Source organism: Sander vitreus, chromosome 13 (assembly GCF_031162955.1).
Source record: "Sander vitreus isolate 19-12246 chromosome 13, sanVit1, whole genome shotgun sequence".
NCBI classification, from domain to species: domain Eukaryota; kingdom Metazoa; phylum Chordata; class Actinopteri; order Perciformes; family Percidae; genus Sander; species Sander vitreus.
Window position 1 is genome coordinate 2,963,563 of NC_135867.1, and position 17,128 is coordinate 2,980,690.

The window sequence follows — 17,128 nt, forward strand, 5'->3', positions numbered from 1 at the left end:
CCGGGAACGTTCAGGTGCCGCCGGAAATTCCGCCAGATGTCTCTCTTTTCGGCCCGATGTCCCTCACCTTCCGCTTTCTTTGTGTTGGAATTTTAAACTCCGGTCGATTTACAAGAACTATGGTTAACTGCTCCTCAGATCTCTGCAGGGTAAATCCAGACAGCTAGCTAGACTATCTGTCCAATCGGAGTTTTCTGTTGCACGACTAAAACAACTTTTGAACGTAGCCATGTTCCACTAAAACAAGTTCCTTCCCGAGGCTATTTTGCAGCGGCACCGTGGCTCCGTCTGGCGCTTAATGCGCCCATGACGATTGCGATTGGTTTAAAGAAATGCCAATAAACCAGAGCAGTTTTTCTCCTATCCCAGAATGCTGTGTGGACTAGCCAGACCCTCCTCCACAGTACTGTGGAGCAAATATAAACACCAAACTGCTTTGCTAGCTCTATCCTGATATAACGAAGATATCTGCTAAAAAAAATCTTTTTTCCATGGATAGATTCAGATACTAAACATCCGCGAACTTCAAACAACGGAGACGATTTCCTGTCCCTGTAAAACGGCCCTGTAAACAATCTCCACAAAGCTAACGTTAGCTTTGTGGAGATCGTTGGACTTCCCCAAACTGAATAACGACCGCACATATAAACACAAAATTGCTTTGCTAGCTCAATCATGTTGTAACTACATTTTTCCATCGACAGATATAGCTCCTGTACGTTCGCGAAAGTCACATTTAGCAGCTATTTTCTAGATAGCGCCGTCACCGGCACAGCTAATCCAAACATATCAAGTTAACTTCAGAGCGTTGTAACAAATAAGTCGTTTAATCCGATGAATCACTTTATATAATAGTTGGAGAGCTTTTGTGTGTTCCACTGTGGTTCCTGCATTACTTACTTGAATATAAATGTTTTTAAACAGTTTTTTTAATTCAACTCCATAATGTTGATACAGAAATGGCAGAGTGATATTTTAAGTGATGTGCCATGGTGTGCTCAAATGGCTCTGGGTGTGCTGTCATGATTAGAGCATGTTCTAAATATCTAGTTGACCAATCAGATTCAGACCAGATCAGTCTGGTCGGATCTACTTATACTTATAATTCAGTATGTTTGCTGCCTGTAATTCAAGACAGTAAAAGTGACCTCCACCTTGTTCCTGTTGTTGCTGCAGGTCGAGTCATAGGAAGTACAGCCTGGGCCGCCCAGACCAGCGGGACCTGAGTGAGAACCTGGCTGCCACCCAGGGCCTTGCCAACATGATCACCGAGGCCCAGAGACTCTTCCAGGTAAAAAATACTGACAACCTGATCTACAGGCAGAAACTGCACAGCACACTGTGTTTTTTTATGTATTATTGGCATGGTGTCAATGGGGACAAACTATGACTTTTTATACATTTTTATGACATACTATACTATGACATTTTATGACTTTATAACATACTGTACTGACTTTTTTTCTGACTTTTTCTGACATATTATACTATGACATTTTTATGACCTTTTATGACACACTATACTCTGACCTTTTTACTTTTTATGACACTATACTATGAATTTTTTTGACTTTTTTCAACATACTATACTTTTACTTTTTATCGACATGACTTTTTTGACATTATACTATGACTTTTTAATACCTTTTTTCGACATACTCTACTATGACTTTTTCATTACTTTTTTCGACATACTATACTATGACTTTTTTCAACATACTATAAAAGTTTTTACTTTTTACTTTTAAAAGTCATAAAAAGTCATAGTATAGTATGTTGAAAAAAGTCATAAAAAAGTCAGGACCTTTTTCGACATACTATACTATGACTTTGTATGACTTTTTCCACATAGTATACTATGACTTTTTTTTCGACCTACAACACTATGACTGTTTTGACTTCTTTCGACATACTATACTATCACTTTTTTGACATACTATACTATCACTTTTTAATACCTTTTTTCGACATACTATACTATGACTTTTTTAATCACTATTTTCAACATACTATACTATGACTATTATCAACATTTGACTTTTTTTGACACTGTACTATGACTTTTCATAAAAAGTTTTTAATGACTTTACTATATACTATAATATGATGTTTTTATGACATACTATAATGACTTTTTCACATGACTTTTTTTTTTTTTTTTTACATACTCTTACTTTTTTATGACGTTTTTTCAATATACTATGACTTTTTTCCGAAATACTATACTATGACTTTTCATGACTTTTTACGAGATATTATACTATGACTTTTTCTGACTTTTTTTCGACATACTATGACCATTGTAAATCTTAAAGAGTGGGATTCCTGCATAAAACTTGACGAGAAGAGACAGAATTCACAAAATAATGAACAATGAACAATGAATAAACAAATAAAATCTTCTGTGTAGCTTCCAGAGTTTTGGCCCGGTCAGCGTTCAGGTGAGGAAGGAGGTGGCCCGGTGTCCCCCGGTCAGAGGGGAGATCAGGAGGAGCAGGAGGAGAGGAGGAGCAAGCTGCAGCTGAGCACCCAGCACCTCCTGACGGAGGCCAGAGAGAAGAGCCGATGCTGGGAGAGCCACGCGGCGCCGGAGCACGTGGAGCTGGCCTTCAAGAAGGTAAATGGAGGGAGGAAAGAGTTAGTTAGACCTACAGAGGAGATTTTTCCATTCCATACTGCATACATACTAATATAAACCAGGCTGTGAAGTATGTAGTGAATGGAAAAGTTTGGATTTTTGTGTGTCCTAATATGAACAAATATGCAGTATGTGAGGGGGAAAAAAAAAGTCATTTGTTCCTACCTCTGTCAAACTTTTAAACAACGCTGCTTAAAGCGGTACAGCAATAGTTTCATTGTGTTTTACTGGGGGGGGGGGGATATGTTCAAACTATTCAATTTATAGTATCAAATCATAACAAGAGTGAACTAAGTGAGTTCCCTGTACAGGGAGCACCCGGTCATACCATATAACTATAACTAACTGCTCCGACTCCATTTTTTGTTGTTGTTATGGAAACGACAGAGCTGGCTACTCTGCTTGTCATTGGTCGGCTGTCAAAAAAGTGCTTGACGTAGGGCGTTTTTTTTACAGAAAAGTTGAACTTTTTTCAACTTCAAAAAGACGCTCCGAGCTGCAAAAAAGAAGTGGGCGGTGGCGTTTAAAAAAAGCGCTGAGGACTTATTTAAAAACATGGTTTACTCCATAAGATTATAATGTAGAACAGACGCTGGCATCTTAAAAAAAACACCAAGTGTGAACATAGCCTAAGGGGGCAAAATATATACTGTATATATTGAAAAATAACATACCTTAAAAATTAGTTTCAATCAAAGCGATGATCTTTATTAGTGTGCAAACTGTTGGCTCCATTAAGTTCTAACTCTGGTTCTCCATTATTCTGCAGATGGACGACGGCTGCCCGCTGTGGATGTGGCGCGGCTCCACCGAGGTGGACGCCCCCCAGAAGGAGCTGCTACACCGGCTGCTGCGAGAGCAGGAGCTGTGGGAGGGAAGCCTGCGTCACGCCGCTGTCATCCAGACCTTGTCCAAGGACACGGAAGTCTACCGCTACCTCCTCCAGGGCCACGGCCTGGGCTTCCGGCCCCTGCAGGAGCATCTGCTGCTCAGGTAATGAGGCAAGGCGAGCCCCGGGCTTCACGGGCATCTGGGCCTTAACCTGCTGAGCTCTATAGACCACGGAGGACGGAGACAAAAGTACTCTCAAAGTTTTACTTTGATTTACAGTCTTTTTTTTTTTTTATCGCTTTGGTACTATTATCCTAAGTAGATGGTAAAACCTCACAACTCTCGTACAAAACTCAAAGCAGATCATCAAAATGAATGTTTTTTTCATGTACTCACATGTTCAATTGAACAACACACAGAATTACACAGTAATGTTAGTTAGTAATCACCACTCCTGATCTCGTGTGTCATCAAAGACAATACTTTTCATATGTTTGGTAAACCTATAGATTTTAAATTGGTTTGTCAGCTATATAAAATGTGTGTATGTATGAACATCTAAATTACTTGTAACCACACATAATGAATGAACTCGTTATTGCTAATTGATTTCACCTAGTGGAAACCACAATTGGTCACCCTATTAAAGGAAAGTGTATTACTTTCAGCACTTCTAACAGCGATTTGAAACATGTATCTGGCATTGTTTGGTACTGGATTCACCGGTAGTTAAAACAACTGAACTGGAAAGGTATCATTATGTTGTGTTTTGGCGATTAAACCATATGTTCTCATGACATTTCACAAACAAATTATATTTTGAATCCATGGTTGTGTGGTGAGAGATGTTTACAATCCAAATGAATGCACAATGAAAAGTTTTGAATGAAAGACTGGCTGTGTTACAAGTGTGATGAGTTTGGAGTTTTGTACTAAGGGGGCTTTCACACCTGAAAGTCCAGACCAAGGTCCGGACCAAGGTTCATGTTTTTGATCTGGTTAGTTTTGGTTTCACACTGCAGTTATGCAAGCGTACTAAAGATCTATACGTGACGAAACTACGTCCTGTCGTCATCACGTACGTGAGCTGCGTCTCCCGACAGTTGTAATTGATTGGTTTGTAGACGGGCTTCCCCGTCCTCCGTGGGAGCGTGCCTATGTTCCCACAGCCCTATGTTCCAACATTTCTAAGATCTTTTACAAAATTAGGCCCTATGTTCCCACATTTCCTTTTTCATTAATTTGTATCAGAGTGTATCCCCCTTTCTCCCAATTTGGTAGCCAATTACACCCAACCTCTTATCCAGTATTATCAAGCACTGAGCTATTCCTTAAAGGAGCTTTCCCGGTCTTATTACACGATGATAGCCTGCCAGAGCTTCCTGTATTTGGTGTCCGAGCCATCCAAAAAATGCTTTCACACCAGAAACAAACCGGACCAAGTGAAAAGTGAAGGTCCTGACCAAACGAGGTAGTTGTGAAAGCCACTTAAGAGTTGTGAAATTGTACTACATAGTTGCGATAATAGTACCAAAGCGATAAAAAAAAACAAAAGTTGTAGACAGCATTCTGGTTATTTTTGTGTGTATGTGGATTGAATGGGGTTGATGACATTTTAATCCCCCCCTAAAGTCAGATGAGACATGACGGTATCTTTATCAGCAGCTGGATGACATCACAAGGTGTACCTTTTGTCCTATTTCCTCTCTGTACGACGGCGTACATGAACTTTGAGTTCCCCGAGTAAGACATTGAAATGAGCACATCTGCATAACACGTTCAAACAAGCAACTCACGACGACATCTTCTAATTGTCGTCAAATACCAGATCAAAGACCAAAACCAACAATGTGTTAGTCCGTCTTTTTAACCCCCTCGAAAATGAGATGACACATCTCATCTCATCATTTATCCTAATAAACACATTTTGAATAACTCTTTAAAAACTGCTTTGGAAACTGTTCTGACCTAATATCAGTGGGAAACTTATGATTGTGATTTTACCAAAACAGATGGCAGATTGTCTTTTTTATGTTCTGTGTCAATGCAGGTGTCAGCATTTTCATTTAACAAAATACAGAGAGAATAAATGTAATCACTAGGGCTGGGTAGTGAGTTCAATACTTTTTAGGCACCGTCCGAATCACCTCTAAAGTATCGAGTATCAAAAATTGCCTTGTCATTTAGTACCCAATTTCAATACCTGAGGAGTAAATCTCATCAGCGCCAGTGAGCCAATCAGCACGCAGCATGCTTCTACCAAGATCTAATAATGTCTGTGATTGGCTGTCTAATGTTACACGTCGTAGAGACACGCAGGAAAAACTCCTACGTTACACCGAGACGGGGCTCACTTAGGAGGAGCTGAAAAAGAAATACAAAGATTTGTGCCGTAATGTGTAATGTCATTTTTTTTTTTTTTTTTATGAAATTGGTATTGAAAAAAATATCGTTTAGGGAACTGGTAACGAAGTATATGTACCGACATTTTTTTAAACGATACCCAGCCCTAATAATCAGTTGCTAGTGTGTGGTTGTGATCAGATTATTGGCAGCAGTCGCATTAATGTGTCACATTTGGATTCTCGTCTCAGGACCTGGCAGGCAGACCCGTCCTCCGGCCCTCTGTACCTGTCCTCTGTGTCCACGGAGCACCCCGAGGTGCTGTCGGAGGGAGTGAGGGCCCACGTCTACTCCTGCCTCTACCTGCTGGAGCCCACCGGAGCCAGGAAGACCCGACTCACGCACCTCTGTCGAACAGACACCAGGTAAGGATGCATACACTGGAAGGAAAAGAAGAAGAAAGCGTGAATTCTTTGGTGATGAGTTACTGAGGGCAGGAGGGGAAGGTAATTTGAAGGTATATTGAATAACTGCCAGGATGCAGAGGAATCCGTGTTATTTAATTATCGGGGAAGGAAGAGAAACAGCAGAGGATGAGGCTGCAGTAGATGTGGCAGTATGTGTGAAGGATAACTGCAGGATAGATACAGTTGGCAGGTATAGTTTTGCTTTCATAGACAGTGGACAATGAGAGGAGAGTGCTAGGCCATGCAAATAGTTTCATAAATCCATCTTTAAAAAAAAAAAAATCTAAATTGGGTGAAATTACCCCCAAACCATTCATCATATGGATTTAGTTTTTATGAATAACACTAACTTTGCATGAAAATGTGTTTAAAGGCCTTCTCTTAACGTTTCCTGTACATAAAGTTTTATAAAACTACCTTTCTGTCATATTTGCTGAAACTGACCCTATGTTCCAGTAGAACTACATGAAGCAGGGCCATGGGGGGTGTCTAACTGCATGTCAATCACTGTTCATGCACACTCATTCATTCTCCCTTGTGGGGGGAGGGGCTTAAGAGACCGTTTTGGGCTTTAGCAGAAAGGGGGGAGGGACTGAGAAGTTGTCGATGTTCACATTTTTTGGCTAAATCCTGGATCTTCGTAATCCCGCCTACAGCACCTTTAATGTAAGAGTTTTAAAATGAAAAGATATCATGTCGTCTGTTTAAGAGATCGTAGTCCTGAAAACCAAAAAACACACTTGCGATTGTGTGGCTTACAATTTTGAAGAAATCCAAATGATAAGATACGTTTGCCTTTCTGTGTCATAACGCTGACCTAGGCAGTCAAAACTTTGGTTCACTCACAATTATGAATCAGTAAATCAAAATCGCAGGCGTAATTTTGATTTACCAAGATTACATCAATTGTTTGTCATAGTTCTGATTCCAAAAACCTTTTTGGGGGCTTGGTTCCCGTATTAATTATTATCTTTGAATTTGTGACTCATAATAATCTGTTCACATAAAAATGGCAGAATGGTCCTTTAAGTAATGAAGACAAGACAGAAGTGAAACCAAGGGCAAAGGGAGCTGTAGAAACGACACAGAGGCGGAGAGGATTTAAGGCTGGGAGAAGCCTATTAAAAGAAATATCTGGAGAGAGCACTTAGTCCAAGTCATCCGTCTTAATGGAGCCTGTTGTGTGTTTTTGACCTCTGCCAGCATCTATCTGAGGTACAGCCACAACCTCCCCGTAGGTGAGCAGCCCTCCTTCTCATGATTCATGCCCTTTGAAACTAAGTTGGGGCAGATTTTCTGCTGCTTACATGATCAATTTGACTCTCGGCGGAGTCCTGCGGCTCTATTCGTCTCGGTTGATTAAATGAAATGAAGCTCCATGCGACACAAAACAGGTGGCAGCCGGGCTCATAGCATCTCTGTCATTAAACTGCACTATATCTCTCCCCCCCCCCCCAAACAGCCCAGGCTGCAGGAGAAAGCTACTGCAGATTTGTTCAATTCAGTTATGAGCACGCACAGTGTTTCCTCTGCACAGATTCAATATGTGTGAGAACACAGGGAGGCAGAGGGATGGAAACCTGCCTAAAACACACAGATTGTCTCTTAAAGGTGCAGTAGGTAAGACTTAAGACTTAAACTAACTTTCTGTCATATTTGCTGAAACTGACCCTATGTTCCAGTAGAACTACATGAAGCAGGTCATTTAAAAATAAATCCAGCTCCTCTGGCTCCACCTACAGCCTGGAGTGGGATTTGCAAAAATCCACCGTTCCCTGTTCAGATGCACCAATCAGGGCTCATGCACACGCATTCATTCTCCCTTGTGGGGGGAGGGGCTTAGGAGACCGTTTTGGGCTTTAGCAGAAAGGGGGGAGGGACTGAGAAGTTGTCGATGTTAAAATTTTTTGGCTAAGTCCTGGATCTTCGTAATCCTACCTACCTTTAAACTCACTTCATTTTAAAATAAACTTAAAATGTGTTGTAAGGTCATTAAGACATTATGGTGTGCTATTTTTAAGTCACAGTAAGCCAAAATGATTGCAGCCAAACGACTAGGAATAGGCATTGAAAACTGGTTCCTACTTAGAATTGTTTAAAAAATGACATTGGTTTGGTTTCATAGGTTCCAAATTTAACCCGTGGATGTTTTGGTTTCCAAAGACAAAACAATGGACAATTGTCCATTGTTTTGTAATTAACTTACATTGGAGCTTTTTTTTGCTGCTGCCGACTGCAGTGATCTCGCTTAATACTGGACCAATGTCAAAGATTGTTGTTCCCATCAGTCACTTAGACACAAAAACAAAGGGAAATAGGGTCCAGGTTGAAAAAAAATGGTAGTTCCCCTTTAAGAATAACTGTATCTGTGGATGACTACCTTACCTATTGGCCAGTAAGTCTGTCATCAGTGTTTGTTTTTTCACAAATAGGCTGATTTATAGTTGCTAATAATACGTTAGATTTATGTTAAGACATTTTAATTTTTGGAAAATACTTTTGAAAAATGAACAGCCCTGCAGTAACTCTGAGGACCCCGTAGGGGTCCCGGACCCCGTGTTGAAGATCTCTGATTTAGAGCAACGGAGAGTGCGTGTGGAGGGGAAATAAGCTTCCATTCCAGGATCATTTACATGCAACCAGCAGGCGTCTGAGTAACTCGGGCCTGCCAGTGCTCCTGTTATGAAGAGTGATCATGTAGGGGAAGAAGTGAAACCACCCAGAGGGATGAATGCCTTCACTCTTTCCCCCTTTGTCTGTCACTTCCTCTCACCTTTCATTTCCTCTCATGACAGAGCTCAAGCTAAAACGTCTGCAGTGTGCCAGGCCGTCTCAGGCTTACTAGCTTTGACAATAATTGAAAGCGCTTGTTAACTTTCAAGGCAAGACAACAGATCCATGACATCGAAGGTCAACGGGGTTTTGTTTTACAGTACAGACCTGTGGAACGGATCCTATCGCCTCCAGAGGAAATCAAACACGTTACGGCCTCAGTGCGTTAGAGAGTTAGAGAGAGAGAGAGGAAAAACATCAAGGATGTTTTGTTTGAAAGTGCTGTGAAAACTAGCGCTGCACAATTAATCATATTTTTATCGAAATCGTAATACGGACTAGTGCAATATCCAAATTGCAGGTGGGAGGCGCAATATTTGTGTCAAACCGTTCTGAATAAAGTACTGTGGCGCTGCAGAGATGTCGCAGCCTACAAATCTTTTCCCACCTACTAAAGAAAACAAAAAGCACACTGTAAATCATTAACATTTTTTTGATTTTAATATTTTTCAACGAAAATGAGAATAATGCTACAAAAGTGATCATTCCCTCCAATGTGGTGAATCATATCGCAATCGCAATACCAGACCAAAATAATCGCAATTAGATAATCCCCTCACACCGTGCAGCCCTGGTGAAAACTAAAATCCAGAGACGCATTAAAAGGTGGAAACAATCATAACGTAGATTATGTTTAACAAGTGAATATTGCGATGTGTTACCCAAAACCTGGAACTGAGACAGAATGAGTGAGCAGCAGTGGAAGTCAGCCGTTACACACCTCTCTCACAGCGGACATGTTGCCTCAGGAGAACAAGAAACACACAGATCTAACATCAGTGACAGCACAGGGGAAACTACTAATAATATGAGCGGGATGGAACTCCAGTCATTAAAGACATTAACAATAAGCGCAGGTTTATTTGGTAATATTTATGATGTGCAAGTGACACTAGTTATAGACAGATATAACTAGTGTCGCTTGCAGGTATAACTACTACCAAAGACCATAGACAACATAGTTGTATCTACTAACAATATATTTATATATAGCACAAGTGTAACTACTAACATTAAGATATAGTAATAACTAATAACATTAATGTTGTTTTCTGTTCCAGCCAGCATGCATACTACTACCTAACAGCTGCAAAATAATTTTTATTTTTTTATTTATTTTTTTTTAATCATCATCGTGATATCAACTTGTCAATAAACACTTTAAAATGTAACTCTCATCCTTTTTCTCTAATACTGCCTTTTGTGTTCAGTTCAATAAAAGAATGTTGGAAATAATTTCCTTTTTTATTTTTATTTAACAAGAAATGTGTTGTATTTTAGCAGAATACTGAAGGCAGCAGAAAAGCAGAGCTGAGTACATTTTAATATCTGTTTATCGCAAGTTAATCATATCGCATATTTCCCTCATATTGTGCAGCCCTAATACTACCATCATAATACTGTCATTTATATTTAAGCCTTTAATTTTTCCTGCTATCATGAGTCAAAATGTCTCTTGTGAAAAAGGTGCAGATCTCTAAGAGGAACTATTGAGTGAAATATTTGTTCTCTTATAAGTCAGCTGAAAATATAAAAGAAGAAAACAGTTTGTCTGAATGTAAGTTGAGAGACTTGTGTATTAAAATAGTTCCATTCAGCTCTTTCTGACATCATTGAAGATATCATTTCAACCGCTAGAAGAAAACATCCAGTACGGATGACTTTTATTGCCGACTGGTGCAGTACAGAAAAATGTGACGACTATGTAGCACTCTAAAGTTTGTACTTCTTTCCCTGCAGTGTTGTAAAAATGTATACAGAACATGTTTATTCATGACTGGGAGATGAAGATGTATCCCAAAAAGCCTTTAACCATGATATGATCTTTAATCTTAAAGATAGTAGGCATGCGGATTCCCAACTTAATTTCGCTGAATGTCTTTTACAAGATACACAATGCTGCAATTACTGTATGGAAAACAAACGGTGGACAAAGAGTATATGGGTGTTTTTCTCCTAAAGTTGATATAAATAGACATCATTATTATATAATATTAAATATTCAGCATCAGCTTTCTTTTTCGTAAGCTTAGTCTTTCATGAGCATCTATACATATAAAATGATGTCATTTGTGGCAGTCACAACTAAAGCTGAAAGTTTGCTGTGTGTGTTTTTTGTAACAAGGGAATTCCCCCAGTGGGGGATTACTACAATCTATTTACAGGGTTTCTGCAGTCTTCACCAAGTCAAACGTAAGACTTTTTAACTCTCCTGTTGTCCTCGGGTCAAATCTGACCCATTTTCAAAAAGTTTCTATATCAGAAATTTGGGTTTTCTTTCAAACAAATTGTCAAAAAAATAAATAACGTGGATGGTTCCATACAACGCTCTTCACAAGTTAAATAACTGATCAGCTCGATACTTTCATTGAATTTGGGTGTTTTAGTCAATTTATAGCATTTGAAGAAAAAACTATTGATAAAAGAACTTGTGAAGTGACAAACGTCAAAAAAAGTGACAAATGTTAAAAAAAGTGACAAAAATGTCAGAAAAAAAGTGACAAATGTTAAAAAAAAGTGACAAAAATGTCAGAAAAAAAGTGACAAAAATGTCAGAAAAAAGTGACAAAAATGTCAGAAAAAAGTGACAAAAATTTCAAAAAAGTGACAAATGTTGAAAAAAGTGACAAATGTTAAAAAAATAAAATTAAAAATAAATTTAAAAAAAAGCTTACAAAATTTGGGTAAAAAACGCACAAAAACTTCAAAAGGCTCAGAAAAAGTCAACAAACGTTGAAAACAGTGACAAAAACATCGGGGGAAGCCACAAAAGTGTCGAAAAAGACGACCAAAACGTTGATAAAGGTTTTTCATTGAAAATGTTGACTCAGAAAAACAAAAAGTTGCAGGTCGACGGTTAACACGAGGGTTAAGACCATTACGTATGAAATGTAAGACCTTTATCACGACATCAGCTAAGCCCTAAACTTCAAGCCAAGTATCGCTAAACTAGCACTTCCCCGTAGCTGAAGACTAAAATCTGTTTCATGTCTGTGGTACAATCTGAAAGAGACTCGCGGCAATAACACGAAAGCTGATTGGCTGAAATATAAGTCGCATGTTGGTCTCATTTGTAGTCGTAATACAACGAAATTATATTTGGACTAGCGGAAGAAAGAACTACAACACCACGGAATAAAAAAAGAAGAGCATTAGAGGTAGCGTTGCATGGGCGTAGGAAAATTAAGACATGTTTAAAATGATTTAAGTCCTAGAACACAATATTAGAGCGGATTTAAGACTTTTGGTTACACTCTACTTGAAGGTATCTACATAAGAGTGACATGACACTGTCATGAACGTGTCATAAACATTATACACAAGTCATAAACGTTTATGATATAACGCTTCTTTTAGTAAGTTAGGGTTCGGGTTAGGGTTCATGTGTCATGACAGTGTCATGTGTTCATGACAGTGTCATGTCACTCTTATGTAGATACCTTCAAGTAAAGTGTTACCAGACTTTTTAAGACCTAAAATTTAGATTGTGAAATGTTAGACTTTTTAAGACCCTGCGGTAACCCTGTGTTAGCTCCTACCTTCTCTTTGCTGAAAGATCTTGTTTTCTTTCTGTAATCTTCCAGGGGCCGGTCGCAGGAGTGGCACAGCAAAGTGAGCGGACATCTTCTGGCCTCCGGTCTCCTGGCGATCAGGGACTCCTTCAGAGCAGAACACAAAGAGACCAAGATATGAGATCATCAGCGCCGAAGTTTGGAAGCTGGGGGTGATTTACAGATGTTGCACTGATGTGCAGTGCTGGCAGAAATGAGATGACGGCATCTTTTTTTTTTTTTTCCAAAGGACTTTCTCTGAAGTTTGAAAAGTGAAACTGGTGGCCCAGAGCACAGCGAGCAGGGAAGGTGACCTACGAGGACTTCCCCTGAACTATGTGTGTCTCTTTGGCTTCTTTTCTAGTTGCTGTATGAGTTTGCTTTTGGTTTTTGTGTCAGTGACCTTGCAGATTGCCAGCAGCACCACTGCACCCCCTGCTGCGTCTGTAACGCTTCACACTCAAAAGTTCACATAAAAAAATGGAAACCCTGGCGAGCTTTGACAATGATGAAACACTGAGGCCTGATTTGACTTCTAACTGAGGAAACCGGGCGAGATGGAGCGTGTGGAACTGACAGGGCTCCAGACTAAGTATTTGTACTAGGAGCACTGTAGCCCCTAACTGAAAATGTTTGGGGCACAGGCAGAACATTGAGCAGCGTACACCTTTTAAATCGACCTGCTGCTCAGTTTTTCACATTTTCATCTCATTATCTCATCTAGTCCAGCAGCTACAGTTCGTGGCGTTGTTGTTTTTTAACGAAATATAAGCCACGTAAACTCCCTCAGCCATTTTCTGTCGGAACATGGCCTCTTCTGTCTAACACGCCGACGTCTGCAGCCGTAGACGGGGAAAGAAACGTGTTTGATGGTTTGTTTTCCACCGTTGACTTTTACTTTTTTACGTTGAAAGCGAGACACACGAGTGTAGATCACGTTACTCACGCAGTTCCGAGCCTCGCCCCTCTCTCACACATTGAATTCTGGCAGACTCGCTCCCTATTTTGTTTTCGGCATGAAATAAATAAATGCAATAAAAATGGCAAAAGTTGCAAGTCGCACACACGTCGCAGTCTGGAGCCCTGACTGGCATTTTAACTTGCCTAAAACGTCATTGGCTTCAGTGGAAAGGGAAGAAGGGACGAGAAGAGAGAAGTGGATGCTGAGAAGGCAGCACAGCATCTGTACTAAACCCCTTGACCAGGAACAAAGCAACAGCACAGAGAGAAACAAGACACAGCTGTCCCGAAAACCTGAAAAAACAAAACAAACAGTGCAGCCACTAGGGCTGGGACGATGAGCTTTTGTCCCGATTCGATTCTTTCACGATACATGGGCGCCGATTCAGTTTTCTTTTTTTTTTTGCGATTTGATAGTATTGAGTATTGCGATTTGCTTGTCCTTCTTTAACAAAAGTTGAATAATACACTTCTAGAGACCACATATCAGGAGACATTTCTAAAAACTAATTTAGTTTTCTAAGAAGAATGCACATCACACGTCAGTCTGACAGTCTGACATTTATTTCTTTTGTAAAGAAGAACATAACATCAGGATCTTCTGTGTTTTCTGCTTCCGATCTGGTTTGCGGGAAACGGATATGATGTAGCCTACCGTATAAACAGAAAATATTTAGGTGAATCATTGGTTTAAAAAATAAACAAAAAAATATACATTCTAAGGAAAATAATCAATTTTAAAGTGCTCATATTTGGCTTTTTGGCTTTTTCCCTTTCCTTTATAGTGTTATATATCTTTTTGTTCACGTTATAGGTTTACAAAGTGAAAAAGCCCAAAGTCCCCCCCAAAGGGACTTACCATCTCCAACAGAAAACACTGTTCACAAACTGCTCCAAACAGCTCTGTTGTAGTCCAGCCTTTACTTCAGAGACAAACGTGGTCACTTTGGAACACACGTTATAATGCTCACCTAGCTGCTAGCGTGGCACGCCCTCATACTCTGCTCCTGACTGGCTAGTAGTCCTTACCTAGCTACTGTCAGGACACGCCCTCATACTCTGCTCCTGACTGGCTAGTAGTCCTTACCTAGGTACTGTCAGGGCACGCCCTCATACTCTGCTTCTGACTGGCTAGTAGTCCTTACCTAGGTACTGTCAGGACACGCCCTCATACTCTGCTTCTGACTGGCTAGTAGTCCTTACCTAGCTACTGTCAGGGCACGCCCTCATACTCTGCTTCTGACTGGCTAGTAGTCCTTACCTAGGTACTGTCAGGACACGCCCTCATACTCTGCTTCTGACTGGCTAGTAGTCCTTACCTAGCTATTGTCAGGACACGCCCTCATACTCTGCTTCTGACTGGCTAGTAGTCCTTACCTAGGTACTGTCAGGACACGCCCTCATACTCTGCTTCTGACTGGCTAGTAGTCCTTACCTAGCTACTGTCAGGGCACGCCCTCATACTCTGCTTCTGACTGGCTAGTAGTCCTTACCTAGCTACTGAGCATGTGCGACTTCCAACAAAGATGGAACAGAAGTGAGATGTCTCACTCTGTAGCTAAAACAGAGAGCTCAACACACAGGGTGAAAAGAGGAGCTGCAGCAATGTGCAGCACAACAAAAATATGGTGAAAATGAAACCATGTAAACCTATTCTGATATAACCTTTAAATACAACAATGAACCTGAAAATGAGCATAATATGAGCACTTTAAAGATCGTCGCAAAAAACCATCACGATACACATCATTTTAGATTATTAGCAACCACTCGACGACAGGATGTTGTCTCGGGGAAAAAAAGCTTACAAACAAAAACCACATTCTGAGACAATCCATGTACCAAAGCCAGATGAACTGAACTTCTGTGACGTTTTCTTTTTAGATCAGATGTTTAACAGGACACAGCTGGATCCAGCTGTGACGAATCAGCACAATGCCACAGACCCCCGCCCCCACCACAACGTCTCTTTGTCCCCATTTCAGTGACTGTTCCGAACTTTTGAATCCACCCCTGTGAATTTGACCTGTTCAGTAACAGGACGCACGTGCGTGACAGTTGAAAGACGGGCGATATCTACCTCTCCACAGGACGACGCCACAGTTGCGTGACTTTGAAGCACGGCAGAAGTGTGTGATGGCGGCGAGCCTTTTGTGTGTGCTTCCCGGGCACTGTGACGGATATTCAACCAGACAACTTTGCCCCCCCCCACCCCCTCAAACTTCCTGAATTTTTTAAACATTTCTATTTATTATTAGTCAGTCAAGAGCGTGATGTCCGCATGTCTCTGTGCTTGTGCAGTCTTATGTCACGTGGCACTTGAGTGTTCTTCACTTTCTGAGTCGGGCTTGTCCTACACATGTCAAAGTGTCGTTGTTGTGAATTACGTCTACAAATACAAATTCATTCAAATATATTTGAGATAATTTAACTTAATGTATATCTTAAAAACAAATCTTCTATCCTAAATACAAATATTTAATGTCGAGCTTTCGTAAAAATGTTATCTTGTGCGTGTGAAATCTAAATTTATCAAGTGCCAAACACCTCATTAAAGTGTTTACTTCTCTCTGTACCTTTTCCTGTTGTCTTTTCTAGTTGGTTTTTTTTCCCCCCCCACTCTCTGTGACTCCTAAGTGCCGAACAGATTACTGTCTGTAATTTCAGAGGAAGGGGGGGTGAAGATGAGGCAGCACACTGCGCCACCGAAGCGCAAAGCCTCGCTGCAGACTTTCAAAAAAAAATAAAAATACTCACAACTCTCTCACCTCTTTCTCATGCTCGCAACACCCGCTCGTATCTAATTAGCATGAAGCTCATTTACATATCGCATCGATTCATCTCTGAGATCAGATCGCGGGGTAGCTGATAAACGCTCGGTGCAGACGCACCGAGAGCGAGGGACAGATGCCGAGCAACAAACGTGATGTAAAAATACTTCTTGTGGCGAGGATATCATGCCCCGGTCTAAACAGGATTTTAAGGAAGAGGGGGATAATTTATGCAAATTACAAATAACAGAAGCACAGAAGTGCCTGCTGGCAGCTTTAATTTCTGTACAAGTCTGTTCCTTCCATATGGTGCTAAAGTACCATGAAGTCAACTTGGGATCAACTCGAGGTCAAAAGGTAAAAGGTAAAATAAAGTGGTCACCTATAAAGTCTGTAATCCAGAGATCAGGAAGTTTGATCAAATGTAATAATAACCTTAAATTCCTCTTATATGAAAGGAGCCGCCTGTAGTGCTGAAATGACAGAGGCATCGCCAACTCGGAAGCTCTACTTCTTTTCTGATTATTGCGACACCACGTGAATGCAGCACAAACGCCCTGTCTTGAAATTTTAACGAAAGTGAAAAATAATGTGGGTATCCGCCCCGGTGATTGGGATCCGATCAAAAATGTAATGAGTTCTTCCATGGCCCAAGCTACACCCTTTCATGAAAATAGGGCCAGTAGTTTTTCTGTAATCTTGCTGACAGACAAACACACAAACGGACAAACATAA

At 40.4% G+C, this 17,128-nt stretch overlaps 1 protein-coding gene across 3 annotated transcripts in view; it reads left to right on the forward strand.

Annotated features, from left to right (window-relative positions):
- Positions 1-16,195, forward strand: part of LOC144527397 (rho GTPase-activating protein 7) — a 135,706-nt gene extending 119,511 nt beyond the window's left edge. For all 3 annotated transcript variants that reach the window (XM_078265366.1, XM_078265367.1, XM_078265368.1), the window contains exons 13-17: positions 1,177-1,291; positions 2,411-2,617; positions 3,408-3,631; positions 6,064-6,237; positions 12,696-16,195. In XM_078265366.1, coding sequence (XP_078121492.1) covers positions 1,177-1,291; positions 2,411-2,617; positions 3,408-3,631; positions 6,064-6,237; positions 12,696-12,804 — 829 coding nt within the window. In that variant the 3' untranslated portion in view covers positions 12,805-16,195. The remainder of the gene's footprint in view (positions 1-1,176; positions 1,292-2,410; positions 2,618-3,407; positions 3,632-6,063; positions 6,238-12,695) is intronic.
- The last annotated feature ends 933 nt before the right edge of the window (positions 16,196-17,128 follow it).